This window comes from Sorex fumeus, unplaced genomic scaffold (genome assembly GCF_029834395.1).
Source record: "Sorex fumeus unplaced genomic scaffold, SorFum_2.1 ptg000043l, whole genome shotgun sequence".
NCBI lineage: Eukaryota > Metazoa > Chordata > Mammalia > Eulipotyphla > Soricidae > Sorex > Sorex fumeus.
Genome location: NW_026606100.1, coordinates 8,722,768 through 8,746,636, shown reverse-complemented (window position 1 = coordinate 8,746,636; position 23,869 = coordinate 8,722,768). Strand labels below are relative to the sequence as shown.

General features: G+C 41.2%; 1 protein-coding gene and 1 pseudogene across 1 annotated transcript in view; one reads left to right on the top strand and one right to left on the bottom strand.

The window, feature by feature from the left end:
• The window catches only part of PTEN (phosphatase and tensin homolog), a 103,481-nt gene that overhangs the window by 41,703 nt on the left and 37,909 nt on the right, over positions 1-23,869 (top strand). Inside the window, exons 4-5 of the mRNA XM_056120825.1 lie at positions 10,983-11,027; positions 23,680-23,723. Of these exons, the coding sequence (XP_055976800.1) occupies positions 10,983-11,027; positions 23,680-23,723 (89 nt within the window). The remainder of the gene's footprint in view (positions 1-10,982; positions 11,028-23,679; positions 23,724-23,869) is intronic.
• LOC130029954 (uncharacterized) lies at positions 12,696-12,819 on the bottom strand (annotated as a pseudogene).

Here is a 23,869-nt window from a genome sequence, read left to right as displayed (position 1 = left end):
GCCCACTGTGCTATCGCTCCAGCCCCTTGTGCTATCCAATATAATAGCTACTAGCTGCGTTTAATTTTATATTTAAATTAAAAAGAAAGTAAATTTACTCATTATCATTTTTTTAGTCAGATTTTACATGCTACATGTGGCCGTTGCTGTGTTGGAAGGCACAGATATAGAATGCTTTCATTATTATGGAAATTCTTTTGGATGTTTTATTCTAGACAGTTTGGCTTTGCTTTGCATTCTGAAAGTTGTAATTTTCAAAGATGATGTATGAATATATATGTATATATTTGTGTGTGTGTATATATATACATATATATATACATATATATATATATATATATATTTGGCTTTTTGGTCACACACAGCAATGCTCAGGGGCTACTCCTGGCTCTGCATCCAGGAATATTCTCACAACTGAGAAATTTCTGGGATTTTTTTGGGAGAGGAGTTTCCATCACTCCTGGCAGCAAGCACTCAGGGGCTGCTTTTAAATCCATATCCACTCATTCCAGGACCTGGTTTGTCTTGGAATTTGTTGATTGCCTCCCCTCCATCATAGGTCATGTTTTTCTACTTTGCATGCCCAGTAAATTTTAGTTGTAGAATATTATATATTATAGGTTTCTGGGAGATTAGATTGTTATTTCTTTGAAGGTACTGAGTTTTCACTTTGGTAGGCATTTAAATGAACAGAAAGACCCTTTCTTTTTGTAGGAAGCTAATTGAACCCTGGAATTATTGGGCTTGGGTTTCTTGGTTATGGCAAGGCCAGTCTCAGTTTAGATTCTTTTCTTTTCGGCATAGTATTGTTTTCTGTGGTGAAACCTTTCTTGGGGTCTCAGTTGAGTACTTGGGGTGCTCAATAGGTTTCTGCACTGGGTTGGCTCTAGTGCTCCTCCCAGTACTACTCTACCTCATGATAATTTCGGATCTTGCACATAGGCAGCTAATACTTTGCCAAAGACCTGAGGTGAATTTTCATATTTCTGTTCTTTTTGTTCTGTTTTGGGACCACACCTGGCTGTGTTCAGGGCTTATTCCTATTTTTACACTCAGGGATTATTCCTGGGGGAGCTTTAAGGGCCATACGGGGTGCCTGGGATTAAACTCTTGTAGGTCATGTGCAAGGCAAGTGCCCTACATACTATACTATTGCTTTTGCCCCCAGAATTTCCAGATAAATTTCTGAGATACTGCTTTATTTCCTTTTCTCTGATACCCTGTTCCACAAAATCTGGCTACTTTATTCTCCCCATCTCCCATGATCACCATTCTCTGCCTACTTTCCTTGATAGAACCTCTGGTCCATTCTTTTCTGTTCTGTCAGCAAAGAGCCTCCAGGCTGAAAGCAAGGCAGTCATGAGGGTTACCTCATCTTTCTTTCTCTCTCTCTCTCTCTCTCTCTCTCTCTCTCTCTCTCTCTCTCTCTCTCTCTCTTTTTATAAAGAATCATAAGCCTGTGTTGCTATTTTGTTCAGGGTCAAAAGATGGTCACTTCATATGTTTTGCCCAGAGGTAATTACAGAGGTAATTCTTGAACCAGATACTATACTGGTCAAAAATATAAACTATCAGAAAATATAAGATGGTCTTTGTATAATGAATACTAATATAAGGAAAAAAATAGAATAATTATTTCAGGCATATTAGAAACATTTAACTTTGTGGGAGAGACCTTGTGCACACATAACAGTACTTACGGATTACTCCAGTTTCTGTGCTCAGAGGTCACTCCTAGCCGTATGTGGTGTTTGGAATTGGGGGCTCATGTGTGGTGCTGATAATCAAACCGGGTTAGCCTTGTGCAAGGCAAGTACCTTAACTCTTGGATTCTGTCTCCAGCCCAGAAACTGCATACTTTGCTGCTATTTAATAATTTATGTCCAAATTTTGCTGTATTAAATTTTAGCAGTATATTTATGTTGCTTTTCTCTGGGAGTGAAAGAACTAGCATTTTATGTGACTTGCCCATTAACTAGTGGCAAACATTGCAAAATAACTCAAATAGTTATTTTGTGGGATATATAATTTTATGGAAGTTTAACCCCATAAGTAATTTTTCTTTTTGGAAGTGATTTAAAAAATGTTTTATTTAAAAATTTGTCTCCTTCCTCCCTCCGTCTCTCCTTGATTGTGCCCTGGCGCCCCATATAGTCTCCTGAGCCTACCAGTGATTCCTAAGCACAGAGTTAGTAGTAAGCCTTGAGCACCACCAAGTATGGCCACAAAATCCTCTCCCCCCCCCCCCCCCCGGGCAAAACAGATAAACTAAGAAAGCCTCATGTAGTCATGTTAAACTATTTAATGTCTTTACTGTTTCCTGAATGGGAAGTAGAAGAATTTAAAATTGGGAAACAAATTCTAAGCACTTATGCATGTAATTTAAAATGCTTGAATTTTAAGACAATAAACATGACTTTGAATGTGCACTGTAGACTTGTAGCTAAGTTTATCTAATAAAGATATATGAAGTTGAAAAGTAGTTTTTTTATGCCTGGACTCTTGGAGAGAGATTGAAAGAGGTAACACAGTAATAACATTTTAAACGAACTTCTTCGATAATCATTTTTCACTGAGATAAAATTTGTGATTTTAAAAAAACATTTTATGTAAACTAATTATTTGTGAGCCTCCTCTTTTATATTTAGTAGCCCAGGAGATACTTTAAGTGGGATTTAATCCAGGTGTGTCTGGTCAATTAGGTGCTAGGTATAGGCGCAACCAGCAAGTACTTAGAGGCTACCTGGGCTCTGTCTGGCAGTACTTGGGGAGCCATGTGGTGCCTTGGACACAAGTTTATGTTCCTCTAGACCCCTCTTCCCCACCGAACTAACTCCCTGGCTCTCTAGGGATCCTTTGGACAAGCTCAGCAAGAGGGTATGTAGAAAAACTTCATGAGTTGTTATAAATAGTAATTGCATATGGGGCACATGAAAGGTAATTATTTCATTAGGAGTACTGTGACCACAAATAGAACCTCTGCTCTTTATTTGTTTTAATTAAGAAGTAGCACGTGGGGCTGGAGAGATAGCTCAGAGGACTGTGTGCATGCTCAGTGTGCAGGAGACCTTGGTTTGATCCCCAGAACTGCATGGTTCCTCCGGCTCAACCAGGAGCAACCCCCGAGCACTGCTGGATATGGCTCAGAAACAACAAAAAAAGCAGTATATGAACATACATGCATATATATGTGTGTGTGTGACACACACTACATATATTTGTAAATCCTAAAAATATTGCTTATAAGAAGTTGGGCTTCAGTTTTAAAAAGTGGCTTTACACACACTTTTTGAAGCAAAAAGAGTGTGATATCAGTTCTGTACTTTGGGGGAAATATGATAGGATGGAAAAATTTTTCTTTTGAAAGTAGTATATGTTATGAAGTTTGTGTTTTTTAATTTTGGGTCATACTCGGCCACAGTGTTTTGGGTGCTCGGGGAATCAAGCAGCACGGAGGATTGAATCGTGGTCTCCCATATTCAAAGCAAGTGCTCTGCCCTTTTGACCCATCTTCCTGGCCCTATAAGAAGATTTAACAACACACTTTTTAGAAAATAGTGAAAACCTCCATCACTCCCTGAAATCCTGTGGTAATTACTATAACCTTGTTGGTATGTATTTTATCAGTCTTTTTATTTTATTTTTAACTTTATATTAGTGAATCACTGTGAGGTACAGTGACAGACTTATAAGCTTTCGTGCTTACATTTCAGTCATACAATGATCGAGTACCCATCCCTCCACCAGTGTCCATTTTCCACCACCAGTGGTCCCAGCATTCCTCCCAACACCACCTCCCATTTCTCCCCCACCCTTCTTGCAGGGCACTTTCCTTTTCAGTGTTGTGGTTTGCAATAAAGATATTAAGTGGCCATCATGATCGGTCTATAGTCTACTTTCAGCCTGCATGTTCCGTCTCGAGTGGGCCCTCCTAGCACCCCTTACTTGGTGTTTCCCTTCTCTGTCTGAGCTGCCTTTTCCCCCAGCATGTGAGGCCTGCTTCTAAGCTGTGGAGTAATCCTCCTGGTACTTATTTACTATTCATGGGTGTTAGTCTCCCAGTCTTTATCAGTCTTTTTAAGTCAGTTTAATGTGTTTGTCCAGCTGCTACTTGTGAATAGTATTTTCTGAAATTGGACAGTTGCATATATATCCTTATTATTGTAGTGTTGACTTATACTACAAAACTCAGAATGAACTAAAAATAACTTGTTAATCCTACGAGGTACCCTTTTGGGGTTCACCTCTAGTATGTAGGCTTTCAGTGAGAAAATAGTGTTTTGCATTTAAGTTCCCACTTGTTCATTTCTATCAGAATAGACCCATAGAGAAAGGTAAGCCATGTAAAAATATTTTCTGAATTTTTATAATCACATTTCATTTTATGAGAATAAATGACAAGACCCAAACCAATCTGTGCTAATAGATTTGACTACTTGGGATTTTAGGGGCTGGAGCAAACATAGTAACAAGTCTCACAATGGAGACGTTACTGGACCCGCTCCAGCAAATCGTTGAACAATGGGAGGACAGTGCTACAGTGCTACATTTTGCAAATGAACATGAGTTTTTCTAGAGGGCACATAGTGAGTGGGTGTATCATTTGTTTTGATTGGGATGACTATTACTAAACTCAGAAATGGGGGCCAGAGAGATAGTACAGTGAGTAGGGTATTAGCTGCTGCAGCCAACCTGGGTTTGTTTCCCAGTACCCCATATGGTTCTTATTTATTTATTTATTTATTTATTTTTGCTCTTTTGGGTCACACTTGGCAGTGCTAAGGGATTACTCCTGGCTCTACACTCAGTAATTATTCCTGGTGTTGCTGGGGGACTATATGGGATGCTGGGAATCGAACCTGGGTCTACCGTTTGCAAGGCAGACACCCTCCCCACTGTGCTATCACTCTAGTCTCCCCATAAGTCCACCAGGGATGATCCCTGAGTACAGACCCAGGAGTAAGCATTGAGCACTGTTGGGTATGGCTCCCAAACAAAACCAAAACAAATCCTGAAACTCAGAATTATAATATATAAGATCTATGACTTTCACTATATGCAAATTTTACTTAAGCTAAAACAAACAAACAACTCCCCCCCCCCCCCAAAAAAAAAGTACAAATACAGAAATTTAAAAAGATGGTGAGAGACCAGAGGGGAATAATGTGTAAAATAGCCTTTTCTCCCCCTTAGTGTATTCATGGGCTGGAGTGATAGCACAGTGGGTAGGGCATTTGCCTTGCATGCGGCCGACCCAGCCGACCCAGGTTTGATTCCTCCGCCTCTCTCAGAAAGCCCAGTAAGCTACAAGAGGATCTCGTCCGCGCAGCAAAGCCTGGCAAGCTACCCGTGGCGTATTCGATATGCCAAACACAGTAACAAGTCTCACAATGTTACTGGGTCTGCTGGAGCAAATTGAGGAACAATGGGAGGACAGTGACAGTGACATTGTATTCATAGTTCAGTAGAATTCTTGGTGTAATCAGGAATTGCTTGGCTGGTTGAAGTAGTAGTGGGTTAAAATGTAGAAGCATAAAGATAACATTTTCTGAATCTACTTAAAGTTGTGGGGCCAGAGAGCACAGTGGATAAAACTTCTTCCATGTAAACAAAATAGCCACATTCCTTCCCTGGCACCATATTTGATCCCTAAGCACTGCCATGAGTGATCCCTGAGAACAGAGACCGGAATAAGTCCTGAGTACCAGGTTTTTCCCTCACCTTCCCCGGAAAAGTTATACTTACAGAATATGAAAGTGAACAGTTCTGTAGAGCCTATTAGCACTCACTACAGTGAAAGTGACTGTTTTCCTTCATTTTTCTTTGATCTTCAGTAAGAATTTATTTTATTTTATTTTATTTTTTTGCTTTTTGGGCCACACCCAGCAATTCTCAGGGATTACTCCTGGCTTTGCACTCAGAAATAACTCCTGGTGGTTCTTGGGGGACCATATGGGATGCCAGGGATCAAACCCGAGTTGGCTGTGTGCAAGGCAAATGCCCTACCCGCTGTGCTATTGTTCTGACCCGTTCAGTAAGAATTTTTAATTTGTTTTTATGATATATGCCATCTGGTGGCTTACGGAATCTTTTCAGAGTGATTTTTTTCTTCTTATATTTATTTATTGAATCACTGTGGGAAAAGTTACAAAGCTTTCAGGTTTAAGTCTCGGTCATGCAATGATCAAACACCTTTCCCTTCACCAGTACTATTTTTCACCACCAAGAACCCCAATATACCCCCCTCCCACCCCTCCCAATGCCTGTGAGGCAGATGATTTCTACTTAACTCTCTCTACATTGATTACATTCATTATTTCGATAAAAAATGCACCATTATTGTTTAGAATTTCCCCCCAACAATCAAAATTGCTGAAAAGGCATTGTGAAATACTTTGTCTTCTATAGCTGGTTATGAAAATCATATAATGTTGTGTGTCTGCCATCCCGGCCGTGCAGATTTTGAATTCCTGGAAAGAGCCAGATAATTACGAGATTGGTCTCTGTGTGTCTGGTGTTATGGCTGTGCCAGAGAGCCGCTCGTGGGGGGCAACTTGTGACCTCAGTAGGGCGTGAAAGACGAGCCGGTACCGGCCCCCTTCTCATGAGACTGCAGTTGCCCCGTCACCGCCGGCTCATACCTGGCTCTCCTATAAGCTCTGAGGGGGGGGGCCACCTTGCTGCGGGGGGGGTGGGGGGACACAGCGGAAGAAGCAACACCCTTTCCCTCCCGGGGAGGCATGGCGCCATAGTTATGGACTAAGTCCTTTTGCCTCAGGAGCCATGGCTGTGCTGGAGAGCCACTCGTGGGAGGCAACTCATGACCTCGGTAGGGCGTGAAGGATGAGCCCATACCGGCCCCCTTCCCATGAGACTGCAGTTGCCCCGTCACCGCCGGCTCATTCCTGGCTTTCCTATAAGCGGTGGCCACCTTGTATGCGGTCCAGAAGCATTTCTACCAAAAGCCGCTGGGTTTCGAGATTTGTTTCTGAGTCTCAGGGATCATGGCCATTAGGCAGTTTGGTTAGGAACCAGAGAGGCCATGCCTCCAATTATATAACTGAGCCAGAGGTGGTTTGTGGGTGTGTCTCCCACATACCTAACTTTTGGTCGTTTACTTTCTTGGTAAACTTTGCCCCAAGTTTTTGGGGTCCGGCCAAAGGCACAGCAGCACTTTTGGGGTATCTGAAAGTCTGACGGTGCCATCAGGCTGCTGATGCATTCGCCTCACAGGTACAGATTGACCTGCTGGCGGCAGCATACCCCCCAGAGTGATTTTTATCTTACTATTTAATTTTGGTTTTGTGGCCACAACTACTCCTGACTATTTAGTGCTCATTCCTGGTGATGCTCAGAATACCATATCTGTTACTAAGGGTTGACCTGGAGTTTGCCACACGCAAGACAAGCACCTTAATCCTTGTACTACTTCTAGTCTCTCATAATGTTTTTTAAAGCCACAGACTAGTATTTATGGGGTAACTGATGTACTTATCACGTAAATATTTTGATTATACTAGTTTGAGAAATAATAAAGGTCAAATATCTAGTAAGGTAATAGAGTTAATGCATTAAGAGTTGATTTTACTTACAGTATCTGCAACTAATGTAATATAAAAATATATCATTTCATACTGATTTTTCTTACACATTCCTTGCCCTCCCCCAGTTTCTTTCTTCTCTCTCTCTCTGTTTCTGTGTACTTCACAGTTGTATCAATATCTCAACAGATTTCAACACATTAAATGCATCAGTTTTATTATTTCTATGAGTCTTTTGGTCTGCCTTATTTAATTTTTAAAAAAATTGTGGTTCTGTGATTTCTTAATGGTGGTTTTCAGTGTGTATAATCCCCGTGCATAAACCATGCCCATCACCAGTTTACCCACTTCCTTCCCCTTAGGACCCAAAGCCCCTTCCCAACTATTGTGTGCATCAGTTCTCCCACTGTGTTGCCTTTGGCACCGTGCATCTCTAAGACCATGCGGTGCATCTTTAAATCCCACACCTGAGAGAAAGCTTCCTGTATTTATATTTATATTTCTTTCTTACTTCACACAGCACAATATCCTCTCGTTCCATCTATGTTGTAGCAAGTTGAATAATTTTGTTCTTTCTTAGAGCTGTGAAGTATTCTAAAGTATATATACACACACACACACACACACACCACAACTTCTTGATCTATCCATCCAGAGTGAGCCAATTTTAGATTAGTTGTCTTGGCTTGCTTTGTGGTTCTCTTCATCACCTCATTCTGGGTATTCTTTTCCTCTTAAGTTGGAGTTTTTAGTTTCTGAAACTTGTCATCATCTTTCATTTTTTTCTTATTCTTGGTGGCACACTTCTTTGAGACCTTGCTCATTTAAAAATACTTTTATTATACATAATATTTTATTATGGTCTTCTTTGGTAACCATTAGTTCTAGGCTGGGAATAATTTTCTCCTGGTTGGTTTTACTTCCAGTTGTCCACAGCCAGTGGTTTACATCCATTGTTGCCATTAAATTGGGTGATGTCATTCTGATTCCAGTTTCTTCAACCTATTTCTTCCTGAGCAGTTTCTTAGATTTTATATTCTTAGATTTCATATTTCACTTCTTAGATTTCTTGTCTCTTTAGTAGTTAGAATTTTTACTTGAATATTATGCCTTTATATGTATTCATTTTCATCATCATTGTCATATACTCATTTTGGAAATTGATAACCTTCAGTTTTGTTATTTTACTTGAGCTTTTATTTTTCTTTTCTTTCTTTTTTTTTCTGAAAGTTTGCTGAACCTATTGGTATTTAAATACACATACCTTTGAGTTAGTTAGAGTAACATGCTTACAATATATTGTATTTTTTGCTTTTTTTTTTTTTTTTGGGTCACACCCGGCGATGCACAGGAGTTACTCCTGGCTCATGCACTCAGGAATTACTCCTGGCGGTGCTCGGGGGACCATATGGGATGCTGGGAATCGAACCTAGGTTGGCTGCGTGCAAGGCAAACGCCCTTCCTGCTGTGCTATTGCTCCAATCCCAATATATTGTATTTTTTGTTGATTTTAAGCAAGGTAGGTGAGGGGGAGGAGGAGTTGGAGGGAAACACGTTTGAGAGGAACATAGGCTTCTCTAGAGTGGAAATAGCAAGCAAAGAAATGTTGAGATATATACTCAAAGAAGAACACAGGCTTGAAGAGCAAGCAAATGTATTGCTATTGGTTTTAATAACCAAAAGGTGTTAGAAAAATTTTTTTTTTTCTTTTTGGGTCACACCTGGCGATGCTCAGGAGTCACTCCTGGCGCTGCTCTGGGGACCATATGGGATGCAGGGAATTGAACCCAGGTCGGCCACGTGCAAGGCAAACACCCTGCCCACTGTGCTATCGCTCTAGCCCCTAGAAAATATTTTTTAAAGTTTCGGTAACTTGGTTACAATAGTGAAAATGTTTATAGTATTGATAGTTACTGTACCTCACCACCACCAAAGTGCCCACAGCCCTCTACTGCTTTATGTCACCTCTGGTCATTTCTTGATTTTTTTCCTCCTCCCACTGATTGTTAATTAGTTTTGTAAATCAAGGCCAAGGGTTTGTTATTGTTTCATTCTGTCAGTTCCCTTGTTTTGTCTTTCTATCCCACAGATGAGTGGGTTTATGTGGTATTTATTTGTCCTTCTCCCTCCCACTTATTTCAGTACAATTAATGTAGTGAACTGCATGATTCCATCTTTTCTTAGAGATACATAGTATTCCAGTGTGTGTGTGTGTGTGTGTGTGTGTGTCTGTGTGAGTATGTGTGGGTATGGGTGTGCATGCATGCATGTATACCAGTTTATTTATGTATCTATCATTGGGTATTTTGAACTTACTGGAGTCTTGAAATACACTCAGTGTTTCTTTTTTATTCCACTATTTGCTCATCCTTATATACTTCTAATCCTTATATTGCCTGACTCATAGGACTTAACAAATTTGGAAACACAGGGTACCTAAAACAGTGTCCTACATCCAGCAAGTGTTTATGTTAATTATAATTGTTGTTTAAGTTTTTATTCTTTTTTCCCCTGAGCTACACCTGACAGTACTTAGGGCTTATTCCTGGCCCTGTGCTCAGATATCACTCCTTGCAGAGCCCAGGAGACCAAATGTGGTGGTGGGGATTGAACTGGGGTCAGCCTTATGCAAGGCAGGTGCCTTAATCCCTGCACTATCTCTCAGCTATTTTTCAGTTTCTTAACTCTTAGACATATTAGCTGTATGACGTAGAACTATTGTGAAATGTGAATAATCTCTACCTCTAAGATGTGTGTGAACATCAGATAATAAAATGTGAGAATTTGCTTAATAAACTTCTGTTTGGAGTTAATAGTTACACCTGCATCTTCCAAGTACTGAAAACACTTGGTTTGAAAGAAAATGAATTTTGAAGGTTATTTTATTGTTTTTGCTTTTTGCTTTTTGGGTCACACCCAGCGATGCACAGGGGTTACTCCTGGTTCATGCACTCAGGAATCTCTCCTGGCGGTGCTCAGGGGACCATATGGGATGCTGGGAATCGAACCTGGGTGGGGCTGCGTGCAAGGCAAACGCCCTACCCACTGTACTATCACTCCAGCCCCTTGTAGGTTATTTTAAATATGTGATTGTACACGACTCTTGCAGAATGTATATGACTTAGATGAACTTGGGCTTAATGCTGTCTTTTATAAGTTACTTCGTAATACTCAGCCATCATTGTGTTAAGATGAAGAATATACAAATATTAATTCCATGAAAACAGCCTTACTTAAGATTGTATGAATCTGTGTAATGCAGCAATTATTTAAGAATGAGCCCATTGTATGTTTAGGCACAAAGAGCGAATATTTATAGTAGGTGTGTTTTTTTTAATTTGTCTTAAATTAAAGTTGATTTGAAAATACTTTTCTTAATCAAAAAAGTAATTTCATGTTAGTTAATTTTGTGTTAATGTTTGCTTTTTGTTTTCTTTTAAGGTTTTTGGATTCAAAGCATAAAAACCATTACAAGATATACAATCTGTAAGTATGTTTTCTTATTTTTATGCCTGCAAATACCTTACAAAGTAATTACCAATTAAAATTTTCTTGTTACAATGAAATAGTTAAAGAAATCCTTTAATAGAACTGTATTTCTAAAACAATTCGAGAATATGCTTGAGAAAGTGGTTCTTTAGAAAGTGGTGATAAGATAAAAGAGTGTTGGTACAGATTCATATTACTTGACCTGCTGTAAGTGATTTGTTGTCTTATCCCTTACCCATGTGGTAACTTGAAATGTAACTCATAGAACTACTTCTGTTAAAGCATTCATATCTTTTACATGGGAGTATGTTTCAGGGTGGAAAATTTTTTTATTCTTTCTCTGTTGATTGACTGAAACAGCTACTAGGGTATTTTATAATTGTGTAATACAAATATATTGCTAAAATAGTTGAATTGTGTGGTTTTTGTTGTCTGGAGCAGGGTTATAAAGATTGCACATTTAATAACCAGTTGACCATAGCTTTAGGTTTTTTTTTAATTTTTTAAAAATTTTTATTAGTGAAACACCATGAGGTACAGTTGAAGACTCACAAATTTTTGTGCTGGGTTTCAATTATACAATGATCAAATACCCATCCCTCCACCAGTGCCCATTTCCCACCAACATGGGTCCCAGTATCCCTCCCACCCCCCATCCCCCCCATCTCACCCTGCCTCTGTGGCAGGGCATTCCCTTTTGTTCTCTCTCTCCTTTTGGGTGTTGTGGTTTGCAAAAGAGGCATTGAGTGGCAATCATGTTTGGTCTATAGTCTACTTTCAGCATGTATCTCCCACCCTGGGAGGATCCTCCCAACACCCTTTATTTGGTGCTCCCTTCTGTATCTGAGCCCCCTTTTCCCCTACCATGTGTGGCTGGCCTTCAAGCCATGGAGCAAAATTCCTAGTACTGATCTTGGCCCCTCTTGGGTGTTAGTCTCCTTTTTTGTTATTTTATGTTCCCCAGATGAATGCAATCTTTCTGTGTCTATCCCGCTCTTTCTGACTCATTTCGCTTAACATGATACTTTCCATGTAGTACCACTTGTATGTAAATTTCATGACTTCATCTTTTCTAATAGCTACATAGTACTCCTTTGTGTAGATGCACCAAAGTTTCTTTAACCAGTCATCTGTTCTCGGCACTCAGGTGTTTTCCAGATTCTGGCTATTGTAAAGAGTGCTGCAATAAACAAACAAGTGCAGATGTCACTTCAACTATACTTTTTTGCCTTTCTGGGATATCATAGCTTTAGTTTTTTATCTTGGCTTTTTGAATAGGGATATAAAAGTGGAAGAAAAATAGAGGAGGGGGAGAATTAGTTTTTCCCCCATACTTTCCAAAATAGTGACTCTTTTACAATTTAAAAAAAAGTATTAAATATGTGATATTTCTGTGCCTGGCCTTTAGTTTTCCTGTGACAAGTATTGCTTATGCACTTGGAAAATTAAAAATTGAAACTATACTGATTCACTTATAATTTCTATAGAGTTTATCAAATATATGAGCAAAATTCTTTTTTGCTTTTAAGGGACATTTAGATTAACAGAAAGAATGAATGAAAGATTTTCAATGCCTTGTAGGTGGTGGGAAATTGCTTTTGTATCTTTACTAGTGTTTTTTTTTTTTTGTTTTTGTTTTATCATCTGCATTTCTTTCACTTATTTATTTTTCACCTTCAGTTCTAAGACTAGACCTAAGTAGATAAAGCATGTCTGGGACATGTGCATTATAGCGAATATTTAGCCTGTCCTGATCATTACAAAATAAGAACAGCAAGAATATTTGCAGAACTAGTGATCTTTATTTTCTAGTAAGAGCTCAGAAGGTCTCATGTACTCCAACGAAGAAGATCTAAATATAAAGTCTATTCCAATGTTTATGCTTACAATATCTTCAGAGTCACAAAAGAGCAAACATATGAAGTGCTTGCCATATACTAGTCATTATAAAATATGTTGGAGATATAGAGATGAATCAGATTTAGTTCTATTTTTAAGGAAGCTTACAATCTACTGTGAAATCTAAACAAAGTATTGTAGAAAGGAAATTCTTATCTAGAACAGAGCTGCTTAGAGAATAGAAATAGTAAATGTACCTCAGGGAAGGCTTTGTCAAAAAAGGCATGTTTAAGGTGGGATATTGAAAAGAACCAGTGGAGATCGATTTTCTGTCTGTTGTAGATAAGCAGAAATAGCACATATGCATCTTTTTGGCATTATAGTCTTTAGATAGAATATGGCAGATATACTCAGACTATGATGTGCCTGTGGAGGATATGGTGATAATTAAAGTAAAAGGTGCTATAAAATTTTTAAGTTTAGATAGACCCTAGTTTTCAAATGAGCCATGCGTCTGCCATTTTTGTTTTTGGTTTTGGGCCACACCAATGGATTCAAGTCTCACTCCTGATTCTGTATTCAGAGATCACACCTGATGGGATCAGGGGACCATATGGGGTGCCGGGGATGGAACCTGGGTTGGCTGCATGCAGATCTTACCTGCTGTACATTGCTCTGGCTCCTGCCTTCTTTTCTGATTAATTTCATGTGCAATAAGCTTTGTTGCAGCTACCATATTCCATTTAATGAGTTACTTAAGACTTTTCAGAATCAGGCATTTGGAGAAACTCAGAAGGAAAGTAGAAAGGTGTGAAAAGAAATTCTGACCTTTTCAAAATTCAATTCAAGTTTAACATATCCAAGGAAGGGAAAGGAAATTCTTTTCATTCTTGTGCATAGTGGCTTCTTCCAGAATTTAGAATTTTGGCTTATACTAATAGTATTATGAGTCATTTGCATTATTGTGAAATCTGGCACTGGGGACTAGACTGTTATTTCCAGACCCATTGGAGTCCCAGATTAATGAATTGTCACTATTAGCTGAGAGTAGTTTTTGGTGTATATATTTTAACTTGTCATCTCTATTCTATTTAATGGAATACTGAACTCTCACATATGGGAAATACCTTAAAATATTCCCATCTCCTCAGTTTACAGGTATATTTGAGGCCTAGAGAAGTTAAGTGTGTCTAATAGATAGCAGTCTACCTGCTATTTATGTCTATAGTCCCTATCTGTTTTTTGTTTGTTTTAACCTACCCACATTTTACTTATACTAAATTTTGGTGTAGCATGTTTTGACTTTTGATGTCACTATGCAGTTTTTGCCTTCTTTCTACTCACATTTATGTTTCTGATTTGGGATGAATCTTGCATGCAGCAGCTGTTTCTGTTTTATTTCTTGTTTATTTAGTATGTTAAGCATATCTGATGTATATCTTTGCAAACATATCAATTGAAAGATCTTAAAATATTTTTGCTAGACATACTTGTTTAATAATATATTAAATTTTCTGTGACAAATTAATAAATAAGAGTTCTTCATCTTTTTTTTTTTTTTTTTTGGTCAGACCCAGCGATGCACAGGGGTTATTCCTGGCTCTGTACTCAGGAATTACTCCTGGCGGTGCTCGGGGTCCATATGGGATACTGGGAATCGAACCCAGGTTGGCCACGTACAAGGCAAATGTTCTACACACAGTGCTATCACTCCAGCCCCCCAAATTCTTTATCTTTATATGGAATTTCTAAATTTTATGATATATTTCTGTTTTCATTATACATTCAGTACATCCTTATAAGAGGACAAAACTAGCCTCATTAGTAAATTCCAGTTTTTTTGGTGCAGTAAAATTGAGTATTAGTAGTGTAAATGTATAGATGACTATACCTGCCAAGAACTTGTGTTGGACAAACTCCATTTGCCATTTGTTTACCTTAATTTTTTTTGTTGAGAGACTAATCACTAACAGTTACAAGGAACCCTGTGTTTGTACATATGGGTCAGCACACTCATAATATATGTAAATAAAGAAGAGTCTTGATTCTTACCCTCTTTGACTCTCCCCTCATCACTTTCTTTACAAGAAAGTAAAGTCCCACTATATGATCTCACATATTCTCTTTATATATCTGTAGAGGTTTTCATAACATTTTTGTTTCACATTTTTTGTCCCTCTTTGTATATGTCAGATATTGCTCTTGTAGAAAGGTTTACTTGAAACTTTTTTTAGCACTGTGACACTGTCCTCCCATTGTTCATCGATTTTGCTTGAGGGGACCAGTAACATCTCCATTGTGAGACTTACTACTGTTTCTGGCATATCACATACGCCATGGGAAGTTTGCCAGGCTCTGCTGTGAGGGCAGGATACTCTTGGTAGCTTGCCAGACTCTCTGAGAGGGACAGAGGAATCGAACCCAGGTTGGCCTCGTGCAAGGCAAACGCCCTACCCGCTGTGCTATCGCTCCAGCCCTTAAACTTTGTTATTACTTTGTTTTAAAACCTTTTCTAAAAGTTTGGAAGTATGAAGCAGCAGTAAAAAAAATCAGCTTGTAATCAGAGATACTTTCTTGCTCTGGCTCTTATATTTATGTGTTGTGGTTTGGGGAAAATATTTTAATATTCTTACAGATTTTAGTTTTGTCATATATAAAATGGGAAGATCAACCACAGATTATTTAAAATCATGGAAACTATTTTAATATGGATATATCTGGTAGACATTTATTATTTTATTATTTCCATTTTCCTTCCGTTTCTTCTCTTTAACAATAATAATTGTCAATTGTATGTTTATAAGGTAGTCTTAAGCAGGGTTTGCCGAGCTAAACATTTTGGGCTTCTTAAAGAACATGGGAATTTTAGAGAATCAAAGTTGCATGCAACTCATGTTTATTTTTTATTGAGCTGTCATGGGACCAGCTTCTTACAATTGTTTCCTAGACTCTACCTCCCATTCTAAGCCTTATCTTTTTATGTGATTCATCCTTCTTTATGGATTCAGTTCTAATATGAAATCTTTATTGTTGACAATATTGATCTTTGCAGTGTGTAGTCAATTATAGATTGTGATTTTTTTCAGTCTTTTATTCCTAATATTTTATATGAATGACGAGGAAGAATTTGTATGAGTACATTTGTATGTACATGTGTGAATGTCTATCTTCGTTGTCTACGCACCAACATCCAATTATGATGAAGGAGAAATTGAGAAGTTCTACATGGAAATGGAGAAGTTCTATAAAGAAGACCACACCTTCTACAAGATCATTGTGGGTGATTTTAATGCCCAGATAGGACCGAGAAGATCAGCTGAAGAACTTCACATCGGGACCCATGGCCTAGAATGGAACGAACAGGGTGAGAGACTGTCTGAGTTCATCATGTTGACCAAGACCATCCATGGTAACTCACAGTTCCAGAAGGCAGAATCTAAATGTTGGACATGGGAGTCTCCCGGTGGACGATTCCACAACGAAATAGACCACATCATATTCAGTCGACGGTTTTGCCTGCCTGACCAATGTCGCTGTTGTCCCAAAATTTCGAACGGGATCGGACCACCGTCTCCTTCATGCAAAATTCTACTTCACAGAGCGGGGAGAAAGGGCTGCAAAATTCAAAAAGAGAACTCCCAGAAAAACCACCAACTGAGAACTCTTTGGCACTATTGCAGCAACATGGGAAGATGCCATTGTTGACAACATTGACGAGGAATAGGATCGACCGGTTCAGCACCTCCATGAATGGGCGAGGAACGCCAAGAGAGAGATAGCCACAAAAAAATGCCTGTCTTCGAAAACTCTTGAGCTAATTCGCCAGCGTGGTTTGGCGCATGCCTCAGGCAACTGCAAGCTAAGTCCGAGCTCGCAAAGCAGTGCAGAGGTGCTATCAAGGAAGATCTCAGAGAGAAGAGCAGAAGTACTGGTAGATGCGGCAGAAGCTGGGAAAAGTATTCGTTACGCCCGCCTGTCCTTCGCCAACTACAAGACCAAGATGACTGCCCTCCGGCGTCCTGATGGATCCATCACATCCTCCAGAACGGCAATGTAGAAGATTATCCATGACTTCTACTCAAATCTCTTCAATAGCCATGTCCACTTGCCGACATACCAAATTCCACAGGATGGATATGTCCTTACCAACATTCTCCCTTCCGAAATCCGACACGCCATTTCGTCGGTAAAGAAACAAACAGCACCCGGCCCAGACAAGGTCAGACCTGAACACCTGAAGAACCTGCCATCAGTACTCATCAATACACTGGCTCGGCTCTTCACTTGCTACCTGTCTGAATTCAAGGCTCTGTCCCAATGGAAAACCAGCAGGACCGTACTACTGTTCAAGAAGGGAGACATCCATGACATTGGCAACTATCGCCCAATCTGCCTATTGTCTGTCATCTACAAGTTGTTCACTCGAGTCATCCTAAATAGGATTGGCAGAACACTAGATGAAGGACAACCATGCAAGCAAGCCGGGTTCCGCAAAGGATTCAGCACCATCAACCATATCCACACGATAACCAGGCTCATTGAGGTTTCTCGGGAGTTCAAGATGCCGCTCTGTTTAACGTTCATTGATTTAAAGAAGGCCTTTGATTCTGTTGAGACAGAAGTGGTCATTGAAGCCCTAGCCAATCAGGGCATTCAAGCCCAATACATCAGGATCCTCCGTGAGCTGTATTGCGGATTCACTACCAGGATCTCACCATTCTACAAAGAAGTGATCCTTGATGTCAGGAGAGGGGTGCGGCAGGGTGATACCATTTCACCGAAACTCTTCAGTGCCACCCTCGAGAACATCATGCGACAACTGGAATGGGAAGGAATGGGAGTGAAGATAGATGGTCGGCAACTACACCACCTCCGCTTTGCTGATGACATTGTTTTAATAACACCAAACATCAGCCAAGCGGCACAAATGCTGGCCGACTTTGACCGTGAGTGTGGAAAGGTAGGACTACAGCTGAATCTTACGAAGACAATGTTTATGAGAAACAGCCTTGTTCCTGACGCCCCATTCGCTCTCAATGGAACGACCATCTCTGAATGCAACAGCTATGTGTACCTAGGTCGAGAGGTCAACATGACAAATGACCTGGCACCCGAGCTGTGCAGGAGGAAGAGAGCGGCTTGGAACGCCTTCAAGAACGTCGAAGAAATAGCTAAGAGGACGAAGAACCTCCGGCTCCGGGCACATCTCTTTGATTCCACTGTTCTTCCTGCATTAACATATGCCTCAGAGACCTGGGCCCTACGCAAACAAGATGAGAACGCTATTCAGGTCTCCCAAAGAAGAATAGAAAGAGCTATGCTTGGAATATCACGTTTCCCTCAAATGAGAGAAAGAATCCGGAGTTCTGACATCTGTCGAAGATCAAGGATCAGGGATGCTGTCTCATTTGCCAAGGTGTCGAAAATCAGATGGGCTGGTCACGTAATGAGATTTAAAGATGACCGTTGGAGTAGAGCTGTTACTGATTGGATTCCTAGGGATGTCAAAAGACCGCATGGCCGCCCACCTCTCAGATGGTCAGACTTCTTCGTGAAGATCATGAACGATCGGTTTGAGGCCCTTCATGTTCCCGGAGCGAACAGATGCCATTGGGCTACACTAGCACGCGACAGGGACAAATGGAGACGTTACTGGCGCCCGCTCGAGCAAATCGACGACTAACGGGAAGTTAAGTGATTAAGTGAATTAAGATAGGTTTTGCAACTGCTGAGTTTGCCATAAATTTGAGAAAGTGCGAGATATTTAAAATTTGGAGATTTTGGAATTATTTTTGTTTCAACTGTTAAGTTTTTCTTTTAAATATTAAGAAAAAAATTTTTGGCTTGGTCAGGTGGCCTGAGTGATAGTGTAGTGGGCAGAGTGCTTTGCCTGACACGTCCCTGGAGCTCATCAGGAGCGATCCCTGACTATAGAGCCAGGAGTAGGCCTCGAGTGTTGCCAAGTGTACCCCAGAAACAAAACAGAATTTTGGTTGGTTAGAATTTGGATTTATTCGAATACCTCTGACTACAAATTAACATAGAATTCCTTCTTGACTCTATTGGTTTTTAGAAACATTGCCTTTAATTACGAGGAAGCCAATGCACGGTTATCAGTAGGTCACTACTATTCAAAAGAAAAGCTTGGTACTAGAGGGTTAAAATAGAGCTTAAGGTACTTACTTGCTTTACTTGTGGCTGACCCCAGTTTGATCCTTGGCATCACATTTGGTTCCCAGAACACTGGCGAATGTGCTTACAAGACTCCCGTCTTCCCCACAATAAAAGTGCTAGAGAGATACAGTACAGAGGTTAAGGTGCTTGCCTTGCATGCACCCAATCATAGTTCGATCCCTTGCATTGCATATGGTCACGTGAACACTGCTAGGAGTGATTCCTGAGCACTGCTGGGTGTGACTGTCGCCCCACAGCCCAAGAAGACAAATATTATCATGTCTAAGTAATGCTAAATATTGAAACATTTTAATATTCTGTATTGACATTATTCTCTTTTAAGTTTATAATCTGAGAGATTATTTTTGTGTGTGTGTGTGTGATGAAAATGGAACCATCTTTTATTTATTTTTTTAAAAATTTTTATTAGTGAGACATCATGAAGTACAGTTGTAAACGTACACATTTTTGTGCTTAGGTTTCAATTATACAATGATCAAATACCCATCCCTCCACCAATGCCCATTTCCCACCACCATGGATCCCAGTATCCCTCCCTCCTCCCATCCCCACCCATCCCACCCTGCCTCTGTGGCAGGGCATTCCCTTTTGTTCTCTCTCTCTCTCTCTCTCTCTCTCTCTCTCTCTCTCTCTCTCCTTTTGGGTGTTGTGGTTTGCAAAAGAGACATTGAGTGGCAATCATGTTTTGTCTATAGTCTATTTTCAATATGCTCTCCCATCCTGGGATGATCCTCCCAAAACCCTTTATTTGGTGCTCCTTTCTCTATCTGAGCTCCCTTTTCCCCTAGCATGTGTGGCTGGCCTCCAAGCCATGGAGTAAAATTCCTGGTACTAATCTCGGCCATTCTGGGGTGTTAGTCTCCTATTTTGTTACTTTATGTTCCCCAGATGAATGCATTCTTTCTATGTCTATCCCTTTCTTTCTGAGTCATTTTGCTTAACATGATACTTTCCATGTAGTACCACTTGTATGTAAATTTAATGATTTCGTCTTTTCTAACAGCTACATAGTACTCCATTGTGTAAATGTACCAAAGTTTCTTTAACCAGTCATCTCTTCTTGGGCATTCAGGTTTTTTCCAGACTCTGGCTATTATAAACAGTGCTACTATGAACAAACAATTGCAGATGTCACTTCGACTATACTTTTTTGCCTCTCTCGGATATATTCCCAGGAGTGATATTGCTGGATCAAATGGGAGCTCAATTTGAGAGCTTATTTTATTTATTTATTTATTTATTTATTTTGGTTTGTTTTTAAATTTACCTTGTTTTTAAATTTATTTATTTATTTGTTGAATTACCATGGGAAAGGTTACAAAGCTTTCAGGTTTAGGTCTCAGTCATGCAAATATCAAGCACATTTCCCTTTACCAAAACTTATTTTTTACCATGAAGAACCCCAATAAAACCCCACCCCCCACCCCTCCCAGTCCCTGTGGGGCAGATGAATTCTTGTTAACACTCTATCTGCTTTGATTAGATTCATTGTTTCAATAAAAGATTCACCACTATTATTTAGAGTTTACCCCCCCCCCCCCCCCCAAATCAGACATGCTGACAAAGCATTGTGAAGTGATTTGCTTTCTACAGCTGGGTTCAAGAATTATATGTTGGTTTTGGATTTCTGCTATTTTACTTATTGACCCTGGAAGTATTTCTACTGAAAGTCAGATAGTTAAGAAATTGGTTTCTGTTCTCTGGAGTCGTGGCCGTGCTGGAGAGCCGCTAGTGGGGGGCAACTGGTGGCCTCGGTAGGGCGTGAAGGGCGGACCGAAACGCCTCCCTTCCCATGAAGTTTTAGTCGCCCCCAGTCCCCCGGCTCACACCTGCTGTCCACAAGGCTCCCATGCGCCCGCCATCTTTCTTTCCAGAGAGGAGAAGGCGACTGGGGCAACACCCTTTCCCCTCCGGACAGACCTGATGGCCTGGATTAACGCATAGTCCGTTCACTTTTCTGCTCCAAGCTGCCGGGTTCTGCATTAAAGTCCTTGTGCTTCTGGGGCCGTGGCCGTGCTGGAGAGCCGCTCGCGGGGGGCAACTGGTGACCTCGGTAGGGCGTGAAGGACGGACCGGAACGCCCCCCTTCCCATGAGGTTTTAGTCGCCCCCACTCGCCCGGCTCATACCTGCTGTCCACAAGGCTCCCATGTGTCCTCCATCTTTCTTTTCAGAGGGAGGAGGGCGGAAGGGACCAATACCCTTTCCCCTCCGGGCAGACATGATGGCCTGGATTAACGCATAGTCCTTTCACTTTTCTGCTCCAAGCTGCTGGGTTCTGCATTAAGTCCTTGTGCTTCTGGGGCTGTGGCCGTGCTGGAGAGCCGTTCATGGGGGGGCAACTGGTGACCTCGGTAGGGCGTGAAGGGCGGACCGAAACGCCCCCCCTTCCCATGAGGTTTTAGTCACCCCCACTCGCCCGGCTCATACCTGCTGTCCACAAGGCTCCCATGCGGCCGCCATCTTTCTTTCCAGAGAGGAGAAGGCGACTGGGGCAACACCCTTTCCCCTCCGGACAGACCTGATGGCCTGGATTAACGCATAGTCTGTTCACTTTTCTGCTCCAAGCTGTCGGGTTCTGCATTAAGTCCTTGTGCTTCTGGGGCCGTGGCCGTGCTGGAGAGCCGCTCGCGGGGGGCAACTGGTGACCTCGGTAGGGCGTGAAGGATGGACCGGAACGCCCCCCTTCCCATGAGATTTTAGTCGCCCCCACTCGCCCGGCTCATACCTGCTGTCCACAAGGCTCCCATGCAGCCACCATCCTTCTTTCCAGAGAAGAGAGGGCGAATGGGGCAACACCCTTTCTCCTCCGGCAGACTTGATGGCCTGGATTAACGCATGGTCCGTTCACTTTTCTGCTCCAAGCTTCCGGGTTCTGCATTAAGTCCTTGTGCTTCTGGGGCCGTGGCCGTGCTGGAGAGCCGCTAGTGGGGGGCAACTGGTGACCTCGGTAGGGCGTGAAGGACGGACCGGAACGCCCCCCTTCCCATGAGGTTTTAGTTGCCCCCACACCCCCGGCTCATACCTGCTGTCCACAAGGCTCCCATGTGGCCGCCATCTTTCTTTCCAGAGGGAGGAGGGTGGAAGGGACCAACACCCTTTCCCCTCCGGGCAGACATGATGTCCTGGATTAACGCATAGTCCTTTCACTTTTCTGCTCCAAGCTGCTGGGTTCTGCATTAAGTCCTTGTGCTTCTGGGGCCGTGGCCGTGCTGGAGAGCCGCTCGCGGGGGCAACTGGTGACCTCGGTAGGGCGTGAAGGTCGGACCGGAACGCCCCCTTTCCCATGAGGTTTTAGTCGCCCCCACACCCCTGGCTCATACCTGCTGTCCACAAGGCTCCCACGTGGCCGCCATCTTTCTTTCCAGAGAGGAGAGGGCGAATGGGGCAACACCCTTTCCCCTCCGGACAGTCATGATGGCCTGGATTAACGCATAGCCCGTTTACTTTTCTGCTCCAAGCTGCTGGGTTATGCATTAAGTCCTTGTGTTTCTGGGGCTGTGGCTGTGCTCCAAACTTAACTATGATTTTCAGAGAGAAACGTTGGGTGGTTTACTTACCATGGATCACTTTGTATATAGAGAGATGTCTTGAGGAAAGTCCTAGTTCCCGCATACTCGAACTGTGGTTGTAGAGGCTTCTGGTCACCGGGGTTCCATCTGTGGGAGGCGGAATGCAGTACCTACCCCATCTGGGGCTTCCCGATGATCTCGGCTCTTTTTGGAACCTGTTTTTGGTTTTTTTTTCCTTCGGGATCTGTGGATCCCGCCCTCCATGTTGTCCTTCTCTTTGGCTGAATGTTCGAGAGCTTATTTTAAAAGATGACTTTTGATTTGTCCAAAAACAAAAGGTCTAATTAAAAAAAAGTTAGTGAGTAGTATGTCTTGAAATTTTGATCCCTTTCAGTTTGTTTATTTTTTTACCTGTACGGATTTTATATTTGAACAAATATCTTTGACTTTTGAAGTTTGAGAACTGTTTATACTTTCCTCTGAGAAAAAGGTAATATTGAAACGAATTAGTGGCTTATATATATTTATGAAATAGATTCCACTAACTTGAAGAATTTCTACAAAGGGAAAGTTTATTAAGCAAATTTGAAGGCTAGATATGAAGCTGAATTTGCAGATATTGAATATTTGTGGCATCACATTGTTTGTATTCTTAACCTTTGAGGCTATAGTTTTCTTAATTGTAAAGTGGGATAGAACTGTCACTGTTACTGTCCTCCCGTTGTTCATCGATTTGATCGAGTGGGCCCAGTAACGTCACCATTGTGAGACTTATTGTTACTGTGTTTGGCATATCGAATACGTCACGGGTAGCTTGCCAGGCTTTGCCGTGCGGGCGTAATACTCTCGGTAGTTTGCCGGGCTCTCTGAGACAGGTGGAGGAGTTGAACCCGGGGCAGCCGGTCGGCCTCATGCAAGGCAAACGCCCTACCGCTGTGCTATTGCTCCAGCTGCAGGATAGCAGCAGTACCTGCTTTATTGAATTCTTATGATAAAAAGAAATAGTTGATGCATTTAACATTATAAAGATTTAAAAAGTTTCTTATCATATTTTTTCCTTAAGTACAAAAGGTAACCCTGTATCCGTTTAAACCTTTCTTTTAGATGTGCTGAAAGACATTATGATACCGCCAAATTTAACTGCAGAGGTAGGTATAAATGAACTGTTATGTAACTTAAAAATAATACATTGAGTTTTAGTGTTTTGGCAGTAATAACAAGTTAGAAATATATATCATAATGATGCTCTTCAAAAAATTTGAAAATGAATTTAGTTTTCTATTGTTTTATCTTG